Source organism: Podarcis cretensis, assembly GCF_951804945.1.
Source record: "Podarcis cretensis genome assembly, chromosome: 13".
NCBI classification, from domain to species: domain Eukaryota; kingdom Metazoa; phylum Chordata; class Lepidosauria; order Squamata; family Lacertidae; genus Podarcis; species Podarcis cretensis.
In genome coordinates, this window is record NC_137182.1 from 30,255,872 (window position 1) to 30,275,186 (window position 19,315).

General features: G+C 42.1%; 4 protein-coding genes across 4 annotated transcripts in view; 3 read left to right on the forward strand and 1 right to left on the reverse strand.

Annotated features, from left to right (window-relative positions):
- The window catches only part of LOC307200216 (epididymal sperm-binding protein 1-like), a 180,738-nt gene that overhangs the window by 8,387 nt on the left and 153,036 nt on the right, over positions 1-19,315 (forward strand).
- LOC307200222 (seminal plasma protein A3-like) lies at positions 1,164-8,431 on the forward strand. Its single transcript, XM_079948643.1, has 5 exons — positions 1,164-1,464; positions 3,338-3,484; positions 5,331-5,495; positions 6,457-6,516; positions 7,434-8,431. The coding sequence occupies exons 1-5, from the start codon at positions 1,398-1,400 to the stop codon at positions 7,577-7,579; spliced, it is 585 nt and encodes a 194-aa protein (XP_079804769.1). The 5' UTR covers positions 1,164-1,397; the 3' UTR covers positions 7,580-8,431.
- LOC307200140 (olfactory receptor 10A4-like) lies at positions 12,204-15,899 on the reverse strand. Its single transcript, XM_079948541.1, has one exon. The coding sequence runs from the start codon at positions 13,617-13,619 to the stop codon at positions 12,612-12,614; it is 1,008 nt and encodes a 335-aa protein (XP_079804667.1). The 5' UTR covers positions 13,620-15,899; the 3' UTR covers positions 12,204-12,611.
- LOC307200143 (olfactory receptor 2AP1-like) lies at positions 15,903-18,993 on the forward strand. Its single transcript, XM_079948544.1, has 2 exons — positions 15,903-16,462; positions 17,716-18,993. Exon 2 carries the CDS (start codon positions 17,732-17,734, stop codon positions 18,716-18,718), a length of 987 nt encoding a protein of 328 aa, XP_079804670.1. The 5' UTR covers positions 15,903-16,462; positions 17,716-17,731; the 3' UTR covers positions 18,719-18,993.

Consider the following 19,315-nt stretch of genomic DNA (forward strand, 5'->3'; position numbering starts at 1 on the left):
GGGGAAAGAAAAAGAAAAGTAAGTTATTTGAAATCCCAGATACTTTTACAGAACTGGACACAAATCTCTCATGCTGTTTGCTTTTCCAAGCTTCACTTCATTCCACTGCGGTGCTCTGAGAACAAACTTGGACCCAGTTCCCATTTTTAATTAATGGGTTGTTGAGGGAACTGAGTTCACTCTAATTATGTTGAGCTTGTTGCAATCATTGCATTGCTTGCTATAGAACAAGTTTTCTTGGATTTGCTGAAAAAAATTCTGTACACACTCAGTAAGCATAGCCCATTGAAACACTCCCCTGCCACTGTTGACCTTAACCAGATTTTTATTCTTTGCAAGGTACTGAATGACCGCTATAGGGTACAAGTGGTGCATGGCTGAGCAAGAGAGATATGCCAATTAAAAATTACGGTTTCTTTGCTCAACAATTCCGGTGCTTTCATAAGCAAAAAAGCTCAACAACTTTGTTGGTGTCCTGGTTTTTACTTTTTGAAATATGGCAACCCTAGAGATGAGCAGAGTCTTTATTTTTTATGGAAGCGGAAAATATTTCCATGAGTTTGTGGAAACCATGCCCTATCTCTCTGTTGTGTTGCCAGTTGCCTTGTTAGAATGTGCCACAACATCATCCAAGTGACCTCTGCAAGCATGTCAGTTTCAAATATTCTGATTATATCTAATTTCAGTTAAGTGTTTTTGTTTACTTAATTTAGGAGTGGCAGCTAACCCCCATCCCCCTGGCTACACCCATGGTTACATGTCTTGGAATTGCTAATAATTTTCAGCAATGATAGAGGTCTTTGAAGGGAGTGTGGAAAGTCATTGTGTCAGGAATATAACACCCCCCACCAGTGCTATTTTTCTAGAAAAAGAGGTACTGGAACTCACAAGGAACATCTCTCTTGTTCTCTTAAATTGGCAATGGAGCCCACCTGGGAGGTGCTGGAACTCAATTCTGGCGAGTTCCAGTTTTTTAAAAAGGCCCTATTCCCCACTCTCAGAACAGCCAATTCAGAATGACAGTGAAGTTCTTCTGAAGCTGAGGTGTTGCCTTCAGGGTTTTGCAGCTAGCAATGAATTATAGCTCAGACCTAACACCAATGATTTGCTCACTGTAATTTCAGAAGTATTACGTATGTGGGAAATCTCATGCCAAAGCAGTGCAGGGATACAGGAAAGGGGGAAAAATGGCCTAGCCCAGCTGATTGGCACATACACACCTGAGTTTTCTTGTCCCAGTATTTAGTATTTGAGATTCCTTTGTCTGGTATGAGTGTCATGGCTATTTATGGAGTGCAGTGTTTTGCAACCATAATTAAGGGTGTGTGGAGACTGTGCTAAAAAGAGGACACCACAAAGAAGCACAGGGATTTCAAACTCTGGAGTGATCAGCAACTATGTGGTTCATCACTCAACTCCTAGTTTGTACCTGGGTCCTGTTACCCTTCAGTGCAGCACGTCCAGGTAAGAATTTCCTTCTGCCTCCCCAACACTGCACAGCAGGAACTATCTCCCTTCTTCTGTTTTCTTCTTTCCTGCTTCATTACTTTAAGATTAGAAGCTCCTGTCCTGTGAGAGAAGCTATGGAGAACATGGTGACTCAGAAGCAATGATTTTGTTTCCTGGTGGCACTCAGTTGTATGGAGTATCGAAACCTTTTTTTTTTAAAGAACATCATGTTCGCATCTGTTTATTGGGGGATTTAGTGAGGTTGACTATTGAGTAAGATTGCATAGGATTGTACTGTTAATATAAATAGGGTAGAAGTGGAAAAGAAGCATTTGTGCGAGGTACAGAAGATGCTTTCCTTGCCTGGGCTGTGGAGCAAGGCCAATGGGCAAAGTTTAAAGAAGAATCAGGACAATACTGAGCAGGAAGTGTTATGTAATGCTGAATAGTGGTGCTATGGGCTGCGGAGGCAATGTCTCTTTTGCTACTGAGCCTGACAGCTGTGGCTTCTGAGGAACCATGTTGTATCTCCTTGACACATTCCTTCCAGTTCCTTAGGTATACGCTCTGCTCTGCTTCTTCTCACCCCCACCCACTGCCTTCTTGAGTGAGAAGTGACTGAAGAGGAGAAGGACTAAAAAGCAGCAGTCACTGTGAGGACAGTGCCATGGCAGTGCCCCACACAGAGTTCCCCCTTCATGGCAGGAGGGGATGGCAAAGAGACCTGATAAGGAGAAGGCTGCATGACATTTGACTTTTTATTTTGGTCATTTGCAAATGATAGTGCATGAAAACATAAAATGACCACTGCTGGATCAGACCAAGTCTGATTCAGCATACTCCATTCAGTTTTGGTCAGGCGATTGTTTTTCTTAAGGCAATGGGTGGCGCATGTAGAGAACTCCTTTTCCCCATCCATGTAACCCCCAACAACTGGTATACAGGGGAATACAGATGGAAAGCATTTAATTGTTATGGCTATTGTTAATAGTTGGTGCTGCTTTCCTCCATCACCTTTGTCTAATCTCCTGCCAAAGTCATTGAACTTAATAGCTATCACCTTGTAAAATTAATTATGCTTGATATAATGATGCTTGAGACTGTTTTTTTTCTGTCCTGAAACTTCTGCCAATCACTTTCCTCGGGTGTCTCTGAGTATTATGTAGCATTATAAAGGAGAGATTTAAAACTGCTCTCTATCCTGCGTTTCCACATTATACATAATGTTTATTCTCTCTCCCTCCTTGTTGTCTCAAGGTCTCCAAACACTTAGTGGTTCCTCCTTCCTCCCCAAGGATTGTTTTGCAGGCACTTTCCCATACCTTTCCCAGGTCCACAATATCACTGTATATATTGGTACACAAATGCCGCTTACTATCCCACAGCTCCAATATTAATTAATTGTGAGAAATGTCATTTGGGAAGGGTCATAGCTCAGCTGTAAAGCATCTGATTTGTATGCAGAAGGTTCTGGGTCCAGTTTCCAGTATCTCCAGGTAGAACTGGGAGAAACCTGCATCTGAAATCCTTGAGAGAGACTACTAGTCAATGCTGAGCTAGATGCAACAGTGGTCTGGCTCAGTATAACAGCTTCTTATCTTCCTAAAGTCAGTGAACTCCCCCCCCCCCAACGCTTGTAACTTCCTAAGTTTACATTGCATGTTTCATGGTGTCCCCCCCCCCAATCTTTGAAGAGGAAGGAATTATTCAGTGTTCAGTATAAATGATACTGACGTTCAAGGGCCAATTACAAAAATTCTTTAATATCTGGAATTCAACACCACACTCTTTTTGTAGGCTACGAAGTTGTGGAAAACAACATTAAAATAATATGATCTACTAAATTTAAATCACAATGGTCTTTACCCATTTTCTTTAACTGTTTCAGACGTTTCACCCTGTGTCTTCCCGTTTATCTATAATAACAAGACATATCATACCTGCACCAAGGATGGATCCAGGTTCCATAGGTTGTGGTGTGCTACAACCAGTTCCTATGACAAAGACCACCATTGGAAGTCTTGCTATGAGACAGGTAAGCACATCACCAGAGTTTGAAAATCTCAGTGAAGGAAGCGTATGCACACACACACATATTTACTAAGAAGTAAATTCTACTGAGTTCAATGGGATTTATTTATTTGACTTAATTTTTGAATTACTACTACTACTACGACTACTACTATTATTATTTATACTCTGCCCATCAGGGCAGCTTCCCTAAAAAGATCTTGAAGCAATTTCACAATAAAAATAATCAACAAGTAAAAACAATTCCGTATGTACAAACAATGTCATTTATACAAATAATTAAAAATTGTTCCATATATATAACAACAATTTGAAATCTAATGAAGATTGTTATTGTTGGCATTTGTCTGTCTCAGGAGACCATGGAAGAGACCATGACTTCAGGGGTGAAGTCAAACCATTGGGAGCGCTTACAGTGCCTGCTATGGCTCTGGAGACCAATAGTGACACGTTTTGATACAGATGCAGACAATCACTTCAATAGGCAGCAGAAAGACAATAGACATGACAACAGCCCAATATTTAACAAGAGAAGAGTTCCGAAGGATAGGTATCACTACCCTAAAGGACTGGTTTCTATACCATATGGAAAGGAAGTCCTGATGAAAGTTTATCTGCAGTAGGCCCTCTAATGCAGAGCAAAGTGATCTGCGAAGTGTGCATAAAACTGCTCTCCTCTTCTTAGTTTTGAAAATCCTCTCCTCTTGTTTCACCCACAAGAGACGAAACAAAACAACCTCAAACCCTACAGGATGAGCAGATGAGTTCCTGTATGTCGCAAATGTATTTCTGTGCTGCCAAGCACCACAATTCTGTTGTTGTAGTAGTGGTTGTAGTAATCACCACCATCACAGTAATTTTAAATTATATATTTCAAAACAATGTGAAACAATGTGATAAAAATATATTAAACAAAAGCTAATTCCATTAATAGGATAAGAGCAGCATCAAGACAATTAACAGTCAGATTAGGCTGGGGGTGTGACCTATCCAAAATATTTTTGGAAAACAAGTGGTGTTTGCAGTGTTGCAGACAGCCATTAGAGAGAGGGACTCAATTAATTATATCTAGATTTGTATCATCCAGAAACACTTTGGTTTGAGAATCCAATGCAAGTTCAGACAGCTTGCCCAAGAATGGAACTTTCAACGCAAGTCTGGTTCCTGCAATTTGCTGAATGACTTTGGTTAATTTTAGTATGATGTAATTTGGGCTCAATTACTCTGAAGTGGTACAGCCAAGAAACAGGCTTACTGCCTGCTTTTTGTGAGAACCAGGCCGCAGTGTTTTGAGCTTCATTGTAACATGTATCCAACAGGCATTTTAAGCAGATATCTATCTGCATATCTTCCATATTCTTTCATTTGTATGCTAATTTATCTCTGGCAGAAGTAATAAGATTACCATCAGTTCCTATGACTTGTTTACAACTATATCTTTTAGGAATTGCAGTTAACATATCCAAGGAGTTAGCAGAAGATACATGAAAGATTACCTAGATCTGAGTTGAAATTTCTCAGGAAAAAAAGTCTGGTCAATTTTTGAATAAATTATTTTTAATAATTCTGCCTGAACCTTTGGAGAATTTGGAGAACATCAGCCCTCTCTTGGAGAATATTATGTCTAATGGTCCTCCCAGCTTAGCCATCTATGAATATTGGGTGCAACTATGAATCCATATCACTCTGCTGCTTATTATGCCAAAACACCAATGAAACTTTGCAGTCATAATTCAGTGCAGTCCTAAATATGCTGAAATCTGTTTGTCCCAGTGTGTTGTGAAGCACATAGACTCTCCATTAAACTGGTGTCATAACATTTGCCTCATATATTTCTTGTCTCCAAACAGAGCATGGCGGCAACTCTCACGGAAAGCCCTGCGTGTTCCCCTTTGTTTACAGGGGGAGGACATTCTATACTTGCACAGATGAAGAAGTCATGCCCAGGAGGTTCTGGTGTGCAACAACAAGCAACTATGACAAAGACGGAAAATGGTGCTACTGTGCTGACACTAGTAAGCCTGTCCATAATAGCCAGCTTTATGGTTCAGAACCTTCTGCACTACCAAAGTGGAAGCAAAGCAAAGCAACAAGCAGCAGATGGTAACCGCTGGTCTAATTAAGACCTGCAAGATATGGCATAACCCTAGAAAGAAGGCAGAGGCACAAAAATAGCATTATGTACTGACCTACAGTGATATGTGTATTAGGGTGTCTAAGCAACCTATGACATCCTCCCCGAAGTTGTTGGGATACAACTCACATCATCCCTGAGCACTGGCAATATTGGCTGGAGAAGATAAGATTTGGAACCCAACAACATCTGACGGACACCCCAAACTAATGCTTATTTGTTTTCCTTCTATTATGAGTTCATGGTAATTTAAGGGCCATGCTGCTGCTTCCAGCCAGCGATCAGGTTTTATTGTTCCTCACCCTGAGATCTTGGAATGAAAAGCAGGTTAAAATATTTTATAGAAAATTACTGGATTTATGAGCCCCAGTATCTTTACTGGTACTGATTTGGATTCTTTTCTTGCCTCTGGATGACATTTTAGGTTCAAAAGGCTAAGTTAAAATCTTAATAGTTACAGTGCCAAATTCAGCCACCTTCCTTGCTTCCACTTGATGAATGGCATGCTGACAGAACAGATAAACTCCAAGTTTGTTAATTATTTCTTATCTCACAGCTCCACATTTTTCTGCTCCCCAGCTTCCAGGTTAAAAGAATAGTTGATAGTTAATAAAATGCTTGGTTTAAAACGAGTGAAAATCAATTAAATCTGTGGAGCTCTGGAGCTCTGGAGCTGGCTGCCTGGCCTGTCGCCATCATAACTGGAAGCAGAAAAAATAAATAAAGTTATTTTCAACTGTTTCAATACATCTTGTACATTAAGATGATAAGGCAGAAATTACAGCTCTTTCCCTTTGAATATCTCTTATTTATTATTATTATTCTCTTTCTTTCATTTTTAGTAGTTGTTGGGAAGTCTAAATCTGATGTGACTCAGGAAAGGGCTTACTGTGACCCTGCAGGTAAGAACATGAAAGCATCTGACTGGCTGCTTTGGGAAACTTTTGATTTGATAGGCTTTTGATTTGACTCAGCAGAGTTTTTCTTATGCAAGAAATTAATTGAGAAGCCCAGCGTACTTCCAATATCCCAGCTATTGGATCCAGATTGCTTTCAGCTGTGAGATGTGACTGGTCCCGGTATCTAATTCCCAAGCTGTGCACATCTCAAAACAGAATCAGACAGCAAAGTTCAGAAAAGTACAGAAATCTATGAAATGATATATTTTGGAGATGAGACTTCAATAATTATACAGTGCTTATTTCAGAATATGACAAGGAAACTGGATACCAACATTTGAAAAGTACTTTTGAGCTGTACTTATAATTTAAACCATTTGGAATAAAAAGTAATAATAATGGGGTATTGGATAAAAATGTAGTTACAGTATAAGAGCCGTAGCCTGCTACAGCAAAAACAGAAACAGCTAAGAGTCCTGAGACATTTTAAGGAATGACAACTTAATTATGGCATGAGTTTCCATAAATTTGACTCTATCAGATGCATGGAGCATTATTCTTAGTTGGCAAGTGTGTGTATCTATCATGTAGCACAGTCTTTCACCACAGAAATTGTCTTGGTAGGTTATAGTAAATTTAAGAGACCGAAGGTGAAAAATATGTATAACAACAACAACAACAAAATATGTTTTCTGATGCCCAGTTTCTGCCATCCAGTGTGGCTGCCTCCTGTTGCCTCATAGTACAGTCAGTTCTGCTCTGTCCTCCAGGAATTCATTCAGACACTTTGGTCTTCTGGTGAAAAATTTTCTCCTCTGTCTAAGCATTCTCTCAAACTTTCAGCACACCAATGAATAACAAAGAGCCCAAACAAATCAATCAATCATGTGCCTAACATTTTGCTTCTTCTTTCCCTGCAGATCCTAATTGCCTTGTAGCTTCCAGGGGGCTGAAAAGGTTAGATAATGGAAAACATGGAAACATCCTGCCCAAAGAATACAGCAGAGATGAAGGTCATGGAAAGGATCAAGAAATGACAATCCAAGATCCTGCCTCATCCTTCTGATTCTTCTCAAGCCCTTTTGATGACTATCAGTATGGAACTTTCAAATTAGCAGAACAGTTTGTGGTGGTGACCGTGGCAGAGCGACATGCTCCGGCGTCCGGAGCGGCGAACAGGCAGGGGCGTCACTGGAGTGCATCGTGGGGGGCACACATTGCGAGACGCAGGGCAGGGGACATGCGTCATGCATCCCAGGGTGCACGGCGAGCGGCTGACATCCTGGGGGGGGGCCCTGCTGCGATGGCACCCCCCAGGAATGGAACCTGGGGTGGAACGCTCCCTCCACCCCCCACCTTTGTGTGCTAGTGGGTGGTGATTCTGTGCACCTCAACAAAACATAGAATGAGGGTCATATTGATGATGTAGGCTGCAACTTACAAGTAATCTTTGGGCCTCACCAGACTGGTGTATTCTGCAGCATGTTGTTGATTTAATAATAATAGTGCATTAGTAGTGGGTCTATACTGGACTGTTTTATTAGTTCTTCCGCAATGCAGTAGCACAACCAGACTCCTTCATCTGCCCCAGCTGCAACAAAACATGTCTCTCCTGTATCAGTCTCTACAACCACATCAGACACTGTAATTCTCCAACAGTTTGGCTTCACCCACAAAGGCACACTCCTCCATTGTCTCCTGAGATAGATGGAGGCCAACAACAACAGTGTTTGTTGCTGCAGTATTTGATGGTCATTCTTGTGCTATAGCATGATAAAGGTGGGATAAAAACGAAACATCATCATTGGTCTTATATCTATGATTGAGTATCTGAACTATCCTGGGTCCATTTTATTCATGCAGCCAAGGTTCTGTTCAAAGCTCCAATGAGAATAAAACTTTGATGAGTGGTTTTCAAGGTGAAAGTCTCCATCAGAAGACATGGATTTGTATCCCTTAGAGCTGCGGTGGCGAATATTTTTGTTTCAATGGACCAGATTCTTATCAGGGGAATGGAGAAGTCCCTGCTTTCCTTCACCTAGCCTGGCAAACAGGGATCTGCTTGCTATGGCTCTATGCATCTCTTTCCAGCAAACTGAGCAAGATTTAAGCCCCACTTGTCAGATGTGTTATCAGTGTTAAAGGTCCCCTGACCATTAGGTCCAGTCGTGACCAACTCTGGGGTTGCGGCGCTCATCTCGCTTTATTGGCCGAGGGAGCCGGCGTTTGTCTGCAGACAGCTTCTGGGTCATGTGGCCAGCATGACTAAGCTGCTTCTGGCGAACCAGAGCAGCACATGGAAACACTGTTTACCTTCCCGCTGGAGCGGTACCTATTTATCTACTTGCACTTTGTGCTTTCGAACTGCTAGGTTGGCAGGAGCTAGGACGGAGCAACGGGAGCTCACCCCGTCGCAGGGATTCAAACTGCCGACCTTCTGATTGGCAAGTCCTAGGCTCTGTGGTTTAGCCCACAGTGCCACCTGCGTCCCGTTATCAATGTTACAATATAATTACTTTTACATATCTAAAATGAAGTAACAAAAAATGCAGTGCACAAAACATCTTTTGGCATCTTGGCAAAGTGTCTTCAGTTTCTCTCACGTGGTTTTGTAGTGATTTGCAAGCTGCTGATGACCATTGGATTCTAACCATCAGTCTATCTCATCTCTATCTCATTGTTCATCCATGCAGCTCAAGGTGATTGTGTGTGTGCGTTACATGCCACCCCAATCTCAGAGCAGTGCAAAATTCCAGGGGTCCAGACACTTAGTCAGGGTTTGTGTTTCCTTTGGAAATGAAGCATAGCGGAGACGGTAGTGTATTTATTGTTGTTGTTTAGTCGTTTAGTCGTGTCCGACTCTTCGTGACCCCATGGACCAGAGCACGCCAGGCACTCCTGTCTTCCACTGCCTCCCGCAGTTTGGTCAAACTCATGCTGGTAACTTCGAGAACACTGTCCAACCATCTCGTCCTCTGTCGTCCCCTTCTTCTTGTGCCCTCAATCTTTCCCAACATCAGGGTCTTTTCCAGGGAGTCTTCTCTTCTCATGAGGGGGCCAAAGTATTGGAGCCTCAGCTTCAGGATCTGCCCTTCCAGTGAGCACTCAGGGCTGATTTCCTTAAGAATGGAGAGGTTTGATCTTCTTGCAGTCCATGGGACTCTCAAGAGTCTCCTCCAGCACCATAATACAAAAGCATCAATTCTTTGGCGATCAGCCTTCTTTATGGTCTAGCTCTCACTTCCAGACATCACTACTGGGTGTATTTATTAAAGGTAAAGGTAAAGGTACCCCTGCCCGTACGGGCCAGTCTTGACAGACTCTGGGGTTGTGCGCCCATCTCACTTAAGAGGCCAGGGGCCAGCGCTGTCCAGAGACACTTCCGGGTCACGTGGCCAGCGTGACATCGCTGCTCTGGCAAGCCAGAGCCGCACACGGAAACGCCGTTTACCTTCCCGCTGGTAAGCGGTCCCTATTTATCTACTTGCACCCGGAGGTGCTTTCGAACTGCTAGGTTGGCAGGCGCTGGGACCGAGCAGCGGGAGCGCACCCCGCCGCAGGGATTCGAACCGCTGACCTTTCGATCGGCAAGTCCTAGGCGCTGAGGCTTTAACCCACAGCGCCACCTGTATTTATTATGTTTGGCTTATTTACACACATATGCAATCTGAGCCTATGATGGAGCCTATGATGCAAGGCATTGCACTCCGATAGGGTCCTGTTTCTCCCATTGATTTAGCCTTGGATCAAAAAAGAAATCAAACATGGCTCTCTGTGCCTCTGCTCAGCTTGCTGGCTTTAACTGATTGACACTTTTTCTCTCTAGCCCCCATGCTAGCCAACTCTGCTTTGTCTCTGCTATCTCTCACACCCATCTACTGTCTGACACAGAGTATCTGCTTGGTTAATCTCCCATTACATTCCTTTTGTTCTCCATGATGATTTTCTGAGAATGGAAAAACTGGTTTGGCCTGTATTTTGACACTGCTAAGCCAATCTCAATACTCAAGCAGTGATTAAACACCAACACCCACTAGACCCAGTAATTTAGAGGAGTCAAGGCACCCACCCAAACACACAAATGTATCCTCACAGCTACACTGTAGAGTGGATCAGGCTGAGAAAGAATGATAAACCAAAGTAATCTTTAGAGCTGAGCACAGATTTGAACTCAGATCTGTCCAATCCAAGGCTAGCCCTCCAGCCATTTCACTAGTCCTCATCCTGGATCTCTTTTAAATTACTAAATGTCAGAAATCCCTCGAATAACTGTAGATTAGATTAATACCTGATAAATGTGTATCCTATTTCTTTCAAGCTACCACAAGTTTCTCTTGAAACAAACCTCATCAAATTGAACTGGAACTGTGCCATACTTTCACAAATTCCCATTCATTTCAACAGGCCCTGAGCAGGATGGTGTTGCAGTTCATTGTGCCCCAAAAAAGGTTGTGCTGAAATTTGAATACAGTGGTACCTCGGATTTCAGACGTCTCCGTTGCTGAATGTTTCGGAACCCGAACGCCAAAAACCTGGAAGTAAATGCTTCCGTTTTTGAACGTGCCTCGGAAGTCAAACAGTTTCTGCTGAGTGTACCACTGTATTTTTCTCAATTTTCTGTGCCTTGGTTTTCAAACGTTTCAGAAGTAGAACGGTCTTCTGGAATGGGTTATGTTCAAAAACTGAGGTACCACTGTATATGGTTGTTCTTTCTTTCCTGAAAAGACCTGGGTTACCTCCACACCATGTGTATTTTGTGGGATGGATTCAAATGCATACTGGAAATCTAGGATTGCACAGTTAAAAACCTGCTGTCAGACAATTTGTACCCATGCATAGAAGCAGAAGTGGTGCTGGGTGGAAGAGGAAGAGCTTTGAGCAATCTCTTCCTGAACAGATTGGAGTGTGTGTGTGAAGGATCGTTCAAATCTGCCCCAAGGAATGAACAGAACAGGGGATATCTACTTCCTGTTAGCTGTAAAGCAGCCTTCTTCAATGTGGTTCCTGCCAGGTGTTTTGGTCTACAGTTCTCAATAGCCCCAGCCATTGGTGAAGGCTGCAGTATAGTGTCTCCTGGCAGTTATAAGACATCATGTTGAGCAAGTAGTTCTCAAAGGTTGTAGTTAAGGATGCAAAACTCCCCATGGATTTATTATTTACTCTGTTTAATTTAAGTTACATGGTGAGAGAAACAAATCTCCTTGGGCTTCCTTCACACAGCAAAAGACCAGAGGGGAAGTATAATCCACAGTGGAAATGAGAAGTTTCCTTTCGTCATGATGCAGACATGAAAGTTTCAAGGACCTCTTTTGCAGACAGAATAATGAGAGGTTTAAAAAGCAGTGGATCACATTCATCTATTTTTTATTCTGAGTACACCCATTGAAATTAATCAACATGATTAACTCAGGCTCATCAATTTCAATGGAACTACTCCAAATAAGAAATGGTTGAATGCAGCAATCTATCCACTCGGTTAGAAACACACAAACACACACACTGCTCGCCATGCAAACAAATCTAACTGCAGTCAACTAAAGACAACCAACTATGCCCTGCTTGTCCCCCTCAACCTCTGTCACTGACAAGGAAAAAATAATAAGTGAATAGAAAGAGAATCTACTCAAGTGATGCTGACACAAAAAAATCTAAGTAAAAGAATGCAAGCTTTACCACCCCAGCCCCTCTCACTCCCTCCCCTTTCTCTCCCCCCCCAACCTCACACTGCCTGCAACATTAATGTCTCACATTGAATGTAACTGGTAAGTGGAATGGCTCTATGACCTGAAAAAGAGATAATGCAGGTATTTTTGTAACCCAATATTTTATTTTATTTTTTAAAAAACCCATCTAATATTATTTTCCAATTTAATCCAGATGTATCTGAATCCCATTTAAACAGGCCCATTAGGTAACAAAAAACAAAACAAAAACAAACATGGAAGCTGTAAATACAGATTAAATGGAGGGCATATGGCATGGCATTTTGGTGAGGATAAAATCATGTGGATGCTGGGGGAAAATGCTTGCATGAGAAGCACCACATCTACAATAAACCACTGTATGTAAGTGCCCTGTGTCTCACACACCCATTTACTTTAATGAGAAATTATTGTGAGCTTTTGTGTTGGCACACATTTGTCGATGGCTCTTTTCAGAGACTTGCTCACCTCCTTGTTCCTCAAGCTGTATATCAGAGGATTGGCCAGAGGTGTAAAGACCGTGTAGAAGAGAGAGAAGACTTTGTTCATTCGGCTCAGCGTGTCTGTATTTGGGAGCATGTACACAACTATTAATGCCCCATAAAAGATAGTGACTACAGAGAGGTGGGAGGAACAGGTGGAAAAGGCTTTCTTCCTCCCCGTGGCAGATGGGATTCTCAGAATTGCAGTGATGATGTAAATGTACGAAGCAATGGTCAGCAGGAACGGTGGAAAGGTAAACACAGAGGTAGTGATGAAACTGGACAACAGAAGAAAATGGGCACCGCTGCAGAGGTGTTGTATCAATGGCATGAAATCACAAAAGAAATGGTCTATTTCGTATGGAGCACAAAAACTGAACTGTGCCATTGTTAGTGTAATTGTGGTGACTACTAACGAGCCACTTAGCCAAGATACGAGCACTAACTGGACACAGAGACGGTTGTCCATAAGGGCTGCATAGTGCAGCGGTTTGCAAACCGCAAGATAGCGATCATAAGACATCACCGCCAGGAGATAACATTCTGTTGCTGCTAGAAATGCAAAGAGCCAGAACTGTAGCATGCATCCTTTTGCAGAAATGGTTCTGTCCCCAGATAGCAGGCTGGCTAGCATTCTTGGCAGAATGGTTGAGCTGTAGCAGGTCTCTAAGCAGGATAGGTTACCCACAAAGAAGTACATGGGTGTGTGAAGGTGCTGGTCAGAAATGACTAGAACAACAATGAGGATATTCCCAGCCATGGTCACAAGGTAGATGGATAGAAAGATCAGGAAGATGAATATCTGCAGATCCTGGAGATCGCTAAACCCCAGCAGGACGAAATGCGTTATGATCGTTTGGTTTTTCTCTCGGATGCTACTCATGGAATGCATCTGCCATAAATCAGACAAAACATTAAACATGCTTTCAATGCAGGTAGCTACAAATAGAGAATGAAAAGATAAAAAAGAAAAGAAAAATGCAATTTTACTGACAACAGCAAAAGAAAGGCTGGGTCGATGGTCTTTATGGTAACAGTACTGGAAAACATTGATGTGAAAATGTTATTTATAAGAAGATATATATTTATAAGAAGATAAACACATACAGGACACCTTGCTGGGCCAGACCAAAAACCCACCTTATCCAAAATCCTGTTTCCAACAGTGTTCATTATCTTCTTACATCACACTCCTGTATGAGACAGTTAATAAATGTTTCTTACCTACTGTTATGATATCAAACTAGTGATAATGGGTTATTCCTTTACCGTATGGGTTTGTTTTCCAAGAAGAAGGTGGTAAATACTTCCTTTTTTGGTTTGTTGCAGATATTGAATCGAGCAGCTTTGAATGTTTGTATTTCTAAATGCTCTGCTCCATGTTTTTTAATATCTTTTCCAGAGGAAGGCTGGTTATCCCCTGGACACTATTTAACTGTGAAAGAGGAAGTAGTATTTTTGTTGTTGTTGTCACTGTTGTTCTAAATGACATTTTCAAATGAACATTGGTGGCTGATGACGTTTGGAAATCATGGGGAAGAGATCCCAACAGGAGGTGGAGCCAGAGCCAATGATGAGCAGAGCCAATTACCGTAATTCTGCTCTGGTCCCCATCCGCCTCCCTGTTATGTTCCACAATTGGCAAGACTGATAATAAGGAGAAGAAAGCTGCCATAAGTAGTGCCATCCCCTGGACTAGGTGCAAGAAAGCAAGCAGTTGGGGGCTGGTTGAGGGAAGAATGAGGTTGGTGGGGCAGTGCCCCACTTGCTGCAATGGAGCAGCCTTCGTGGCAAGCGTTCATTTTCAAAAACAGTGTTGTGTTGAGTGCTATGCCATTCCTTCAATGGCCAATTCTCAGGCCAATGTTGCTAATGTAAGCAAATCAGCCACACACATTCAGGAGGGAGGTATCAATGGGCTCAGGGTAAGTTCAAAGTTTCCATAAGGATAACAAACTTTAGAGGAAAGCTTGGGGAGGAAATGAGTTGGCCCAGCTTATGAAACCCTTGATGAGGACGGCTTAATTACCCCATCATACTACATTGTTTTGTCCCTATAGTCTGCAGCAGGGAAAAACATGTTCTCACATTGGTTTCTATTCCATTTAATTCCTTGTACAAATGAAGGTACTCATTTCACTGATGCATGAACAAGGACACAGAACTGCACAGAGATAGGAACTATTGCACAGTATGTTGTGTGTACTTGTGTTTTGTATTGTGTTTTGGATGCAGGTGGACTGTGGTCTAAATCACTGAGCCTCTTGGGCTTGCCGATCAGAAGGTTGGTGGTTCAAATCCCTGCAATGGGGTGAGCTCCAGTTGCTCGGTCCCAGCTCCTGCCAACCTAGCAGTTCGAAAGCATGTCAAAAAAGGGGGGGGCAAGTAGATAAATAGGCGGGAAGGTAAATGGCATTTCCGTGCGCTGCTCTGGTTTCGGTGTTCCATTCCGCCAGAAGCAGCTTAGTCATGCTGACCACATGACCCAGAAAAACTGTCTGTGGACAAACGCTGGCTCCCTCGGCCTGTAAAGCAAGATGAGTGTCGCCACCCCAGAGTCGTCTGCAAATGGACTTAACTGTCAGGGGTCTTTTCCTTTTTTTATTCTGTCATAAAATTATTACAGTGGTACCTCGGGTTACAAACGCTTCAGGTTACAAACACTTTGGGTTACAAACTCCGCTAACCCAGAAGTAGTACCTTGGGTTGAGAACTTTGCCCCATGATGAGAACAGAAACTGCATGCCAGTGGTGTGGCAGCAATGGGAGGCCCCATTAGCGAAAGCACACCTCAGCTTAAGAATGGTTTCGGGTTAAGAACAGACCTCTGGAATGAATTAAGTTCGTAACCCAAGGTACCACTATATTTTTTATTATAATATTAATTATGATTTTCAGTTTCATACATTTCAATAATTTTACAAGGAGCGGCACAGGGTTAGCTCATTCACACAACTCTCTTCCCTCCCATGGTTCAACAGCTTATGCTGCCACAGCCACACTATGATGTGTGCAAAGTGTGGACAAATTCCAGTATGCACATTCCTGTAAGCCCACTTACAGTAGAGCATAAAATACATTAATTTGCCTCTTTCTGTTTTGAGCCATTGTTTACTCAGTTTGCTTACTGTTGATTTCTTCCAGTAAAACTGAAAGGGGAAGGGCCATAGCTCAGTGACAGAGCATGTCCCTTGAGTAGAGAAGGTCCTAGATTCTTTGCATGGCATCTCCCTGCCTTAAACCCTTGGGAGCTTCTGTCAGTACAAACAATACTGAATTGACCAATGGGCTGACTCATTATGAGGCAGCTTTCTATGTTCCTATATGATATTCTTTAAAAAAGAGCAAGCTTTGAAGTCAGTAGTTTAATTGCAATATGCTTAAGTTCATAAGTACCAGTAGTTTGATGCTTCTAGCCTTAAAACACCTATTATTAAAATGATTTCAAAGGAGACTGTGATTTCCCTGTGGGAAGAGAGAGATGCAATGCACCACGAAGGAAAATCATTCTGATGGAATATATATGGAGAGAAGAAACACTGAAAACAAAAATGCCTTTTTTAATTTCAAGAATGAATTGAGGTCAGGAATAAGATGGGGAAAATGAGAAGAGGCTGTTTTCAGAACAGAGATACAGCAGAAGAAGTAAATTGAATTCCGGCACTATGGGCATGTTGTAATCTATACATTTTTAAAAATGTTATTAATCAAAGCAAACACACTACAGTCAACTGAGACATGAAAACAGCGATAATGTGGAATAAGGTAAGCAAACTACTGGCTTTTCCATTGATGTGTAAGAATGAGATAGGAGGAAGGTGGGGGGGGGGGAAGAAAGAAACAGAAGCATCTGGACATGGCTGGCAAGAGGTTGCCATGCGCTTTGATTGAAACTCTAAAGGCACAATGGGCATTAAAAGCCATTTGTACATAAGGACAAATGTAGGTGTCATAAATAAAATAGTAGAATAACAGAATTGTAGAGTTGGAAGGGACCCTGAGGATAATTCCTGCAATGCAGGAATATGCAGTTGTCACGTATGGGGATTAAACCTGTGACCTAATAATAATGATGATGATGATGATGATGATGATGATGATGCCACCCATTTGACTGGGTTGCCCCAACCACTCTGAGTTGCTTCCAGCAAACTAAAACACCAAACATAAAAAACTTCCCTATACAGGCTGCCTTCAGATGCCAGATAATTGTTCATCTCTTTGACATCTGATGGGAGGGTGTTCCACAGGGTGGGTGCAACTACCTAGAAGGCCTTCTGCCAGGTTTCCTGTAACTTCACTTCTCACAGTGAAAGAACTGCCAGAAGACACTCAGACCTGGAACTCAATGACTGGGATGAACAATGAGGGTGGAGATGCTCTTTCAGGTATACAGGGCCAAGGGCCATTTATGGCTTTAAAGCTTAGCACCAACATTTTAAATTGTGTTCGGAAATGTAATGGGAGATAATATAGATCCTTTAGGACTGGTGCTATATGGTCCTGGTGGCCACTTCCAGTCTTCAGACTGGCAGCCTCATTCTAGATTGGTTGTCTTGTGTGCAGGCAAGTGTATGTTAGGTGAAATGTGCACAAAATAAAATTGTATGAATGTTTTCATGGTGTGGAAATGTGAACCAAGTATAAGACAGAAAAGAAAAACTAAGGGAAACTGAAATTGTGAGGTTTGTCTATCCCTAGTATTTGCTACTATTAATGAAGAACTAAAAAGCAAATATATTATTAAGGATAATGTGCATCATGGTCAACCTAGGTCCTGTTAAAAATTCCTAGTGATGGAGAGGGAAAATATTTGTTTGAACCCTCTATTTGTGTTCACTTACGACATGAAAAGTTGTCCTGGAAAACCTCCTCCCATCCTCTTCTCTCTACCCCTCTCTAGTTTAATATCTGCTGTATAACTGCCAACATCTAAATCTTATGGGTGCAAATGAAAAGAGCTATTGTATATTAATCCTTTCCACCCATCTAAAGTAGAGTTTTTCTAATCTTTCCAGTTGTGAAGCTAATACAATGGCAAAAGCAGAATTGAGAAATCAAACAGTCCTCACTGAATTCCTTCTGCTGGGATTTGGAGATCTAGGAGATCTTCGGTTTCCTCTCTTCCTGCTCTTCTTAGTGATCTACATTGTGACCATGCTTGGGAATATTCTCATTGTCGTGCTTGTTGTGACTGATCGCCACCTTCACACCCCCATGTACTTCTTCCTGGGAAACCTGTCCTGCCTGGAGACCTGCTACAGCTCCAACATCCTTCCCATGATGCTGGCCAATCTCTCTGACGGAGGTCCAAGAACCATTTCTGTAACTGGATGCATGATCCAATATTACTTCTTTGGCTTCTTGGCAGCCTCGGAATGTTATCTCCTAGCAGCAATGTCCTACGATAGGTATGTGGCAATTTGTAAGCCACTGCTCTATACAGTACTGATGAATGGCAGAGTTTGCCTCCGGCTAATAGCTGCATCTTGGATCAGCGGTTCATTGGCTATTAACGTGACTATATATTTAATGCACCAGTTAAGGTTCTGTGGCCACAGTGAAATCAGCCACTTCTTTTGCGATTTCAATCCAATATTAAAGCTCTCGTGTAGCGACACACACGTGATTGAACTTTTAACCACCTTCCTGGCTGCGATATGTTCCTTGCCTCCCTTCTTGTTGACCCTGACATCTTATGTCTATATCATATCTACCATTGTGAGAATCCCCTCCACCAGTGGGAGGCAGAAAGCCTTCTCGACCTGTTCCTCACACCTCACTGTGGTGTCCATTTTCTATGGCACAATCATGATTGTCTACATGTTGCCCAAAACAGATGCCCTGCGAGACCTCAACAAAGTCTTCTCTCTCTTCTATACAGTCCTGACACCTTTCTTCAATCCCCTGATATACAGCCTGAGAAATAGAGAGGTCAAGGAAGCCTTCAGAAAAACATTTACTAAATGTTGCATTTGGGAAAGAATGCAGGGCCATCGTTTAATATGCTTGTTTATCTAGAGTTGAGTTTGCTCCTCGTTGATGATGTTATTTTTTTCTTGGGGAAAAATCACACACACATTACCCTACTTAATACTGTTGCAATGCCTAAAAGGCATTCACATTGGATTGCCTCCTTGGTAATGGCAGATAGCTTTTCCTTCTTTCTTTTCCAATGTTGTAGGTTTGGCTTTATAGACAACTTGTATATAGTAGTTCTTAGCTGATTATTGGTCCTGTCTTTTTGTTGCAACCATTATTTTATAAATAGGAAAGTGTATAGAAATTATGCAAAAAAAAAATCAAAGTGTGAAGGGTTGTGCATATGTGGGTATGAGATGAATTAAAGTGCTAGTATATTCATGCCTGCCACAGTCACATATAAAGAAGGGTGTGTGTGTCTTTATTTTTATTTTTTGCAAAACTGAGATGGAATATGCTGGTGAGGCAAACAGTATCATTCCTTTTCTAGCACATTTTCTTGCTATCAGAAGAAAATCACCCTGGTGGGGTGGAGCCACAATGCTAGCTTCCTGAAAATGGTGTTGCTGCTACCTACAAAGAAGGACAGGAGGATGTGGTGAAGTGGCGGAGAGTTTGCTCTGCCCATGCCATGCA

Excerpts from the sequence above, each read along its gene's own strand:
- LOC307200222 (XM_079948643.1), top strand. The coding sequence starts at position 1,398 with ATGTGGTTCATCACTCAACTCCTAGTTTGTACCTGGGTCCTGTTACCC. Across the intron at positions 1,465-3,337 it reads CTTCAGTGCAGCACGTCCAG|ACGTTTCACCCTGTGTCTTC; the intron begins GTAAGAATTTCC and ends TAACTGTTTCAG. Across the intron at positions 5,496-6,456 it reads GTGCTACTGTGCTGACACTA|TAGTTGTTGGGAAGTCTAAA; the intron begins GTAAGCCTGTCC and ends TTTCATTTTTAG.
- LOC307200140 (XM_079948541.1), bottom strand. The coding sequence starts at position 13,619 with ATGTTTAATGTTTTGTCTGATTTATGGCAGATGCATTCCATGAGTAGC.
- LOC307200143 (XM_079948544.1), top strand. The coding sequence starts at position 17,732 with ATGGCAAAAGCAGAATTGAGAAATCAAACAGTCCTCACTGAATTCCTT.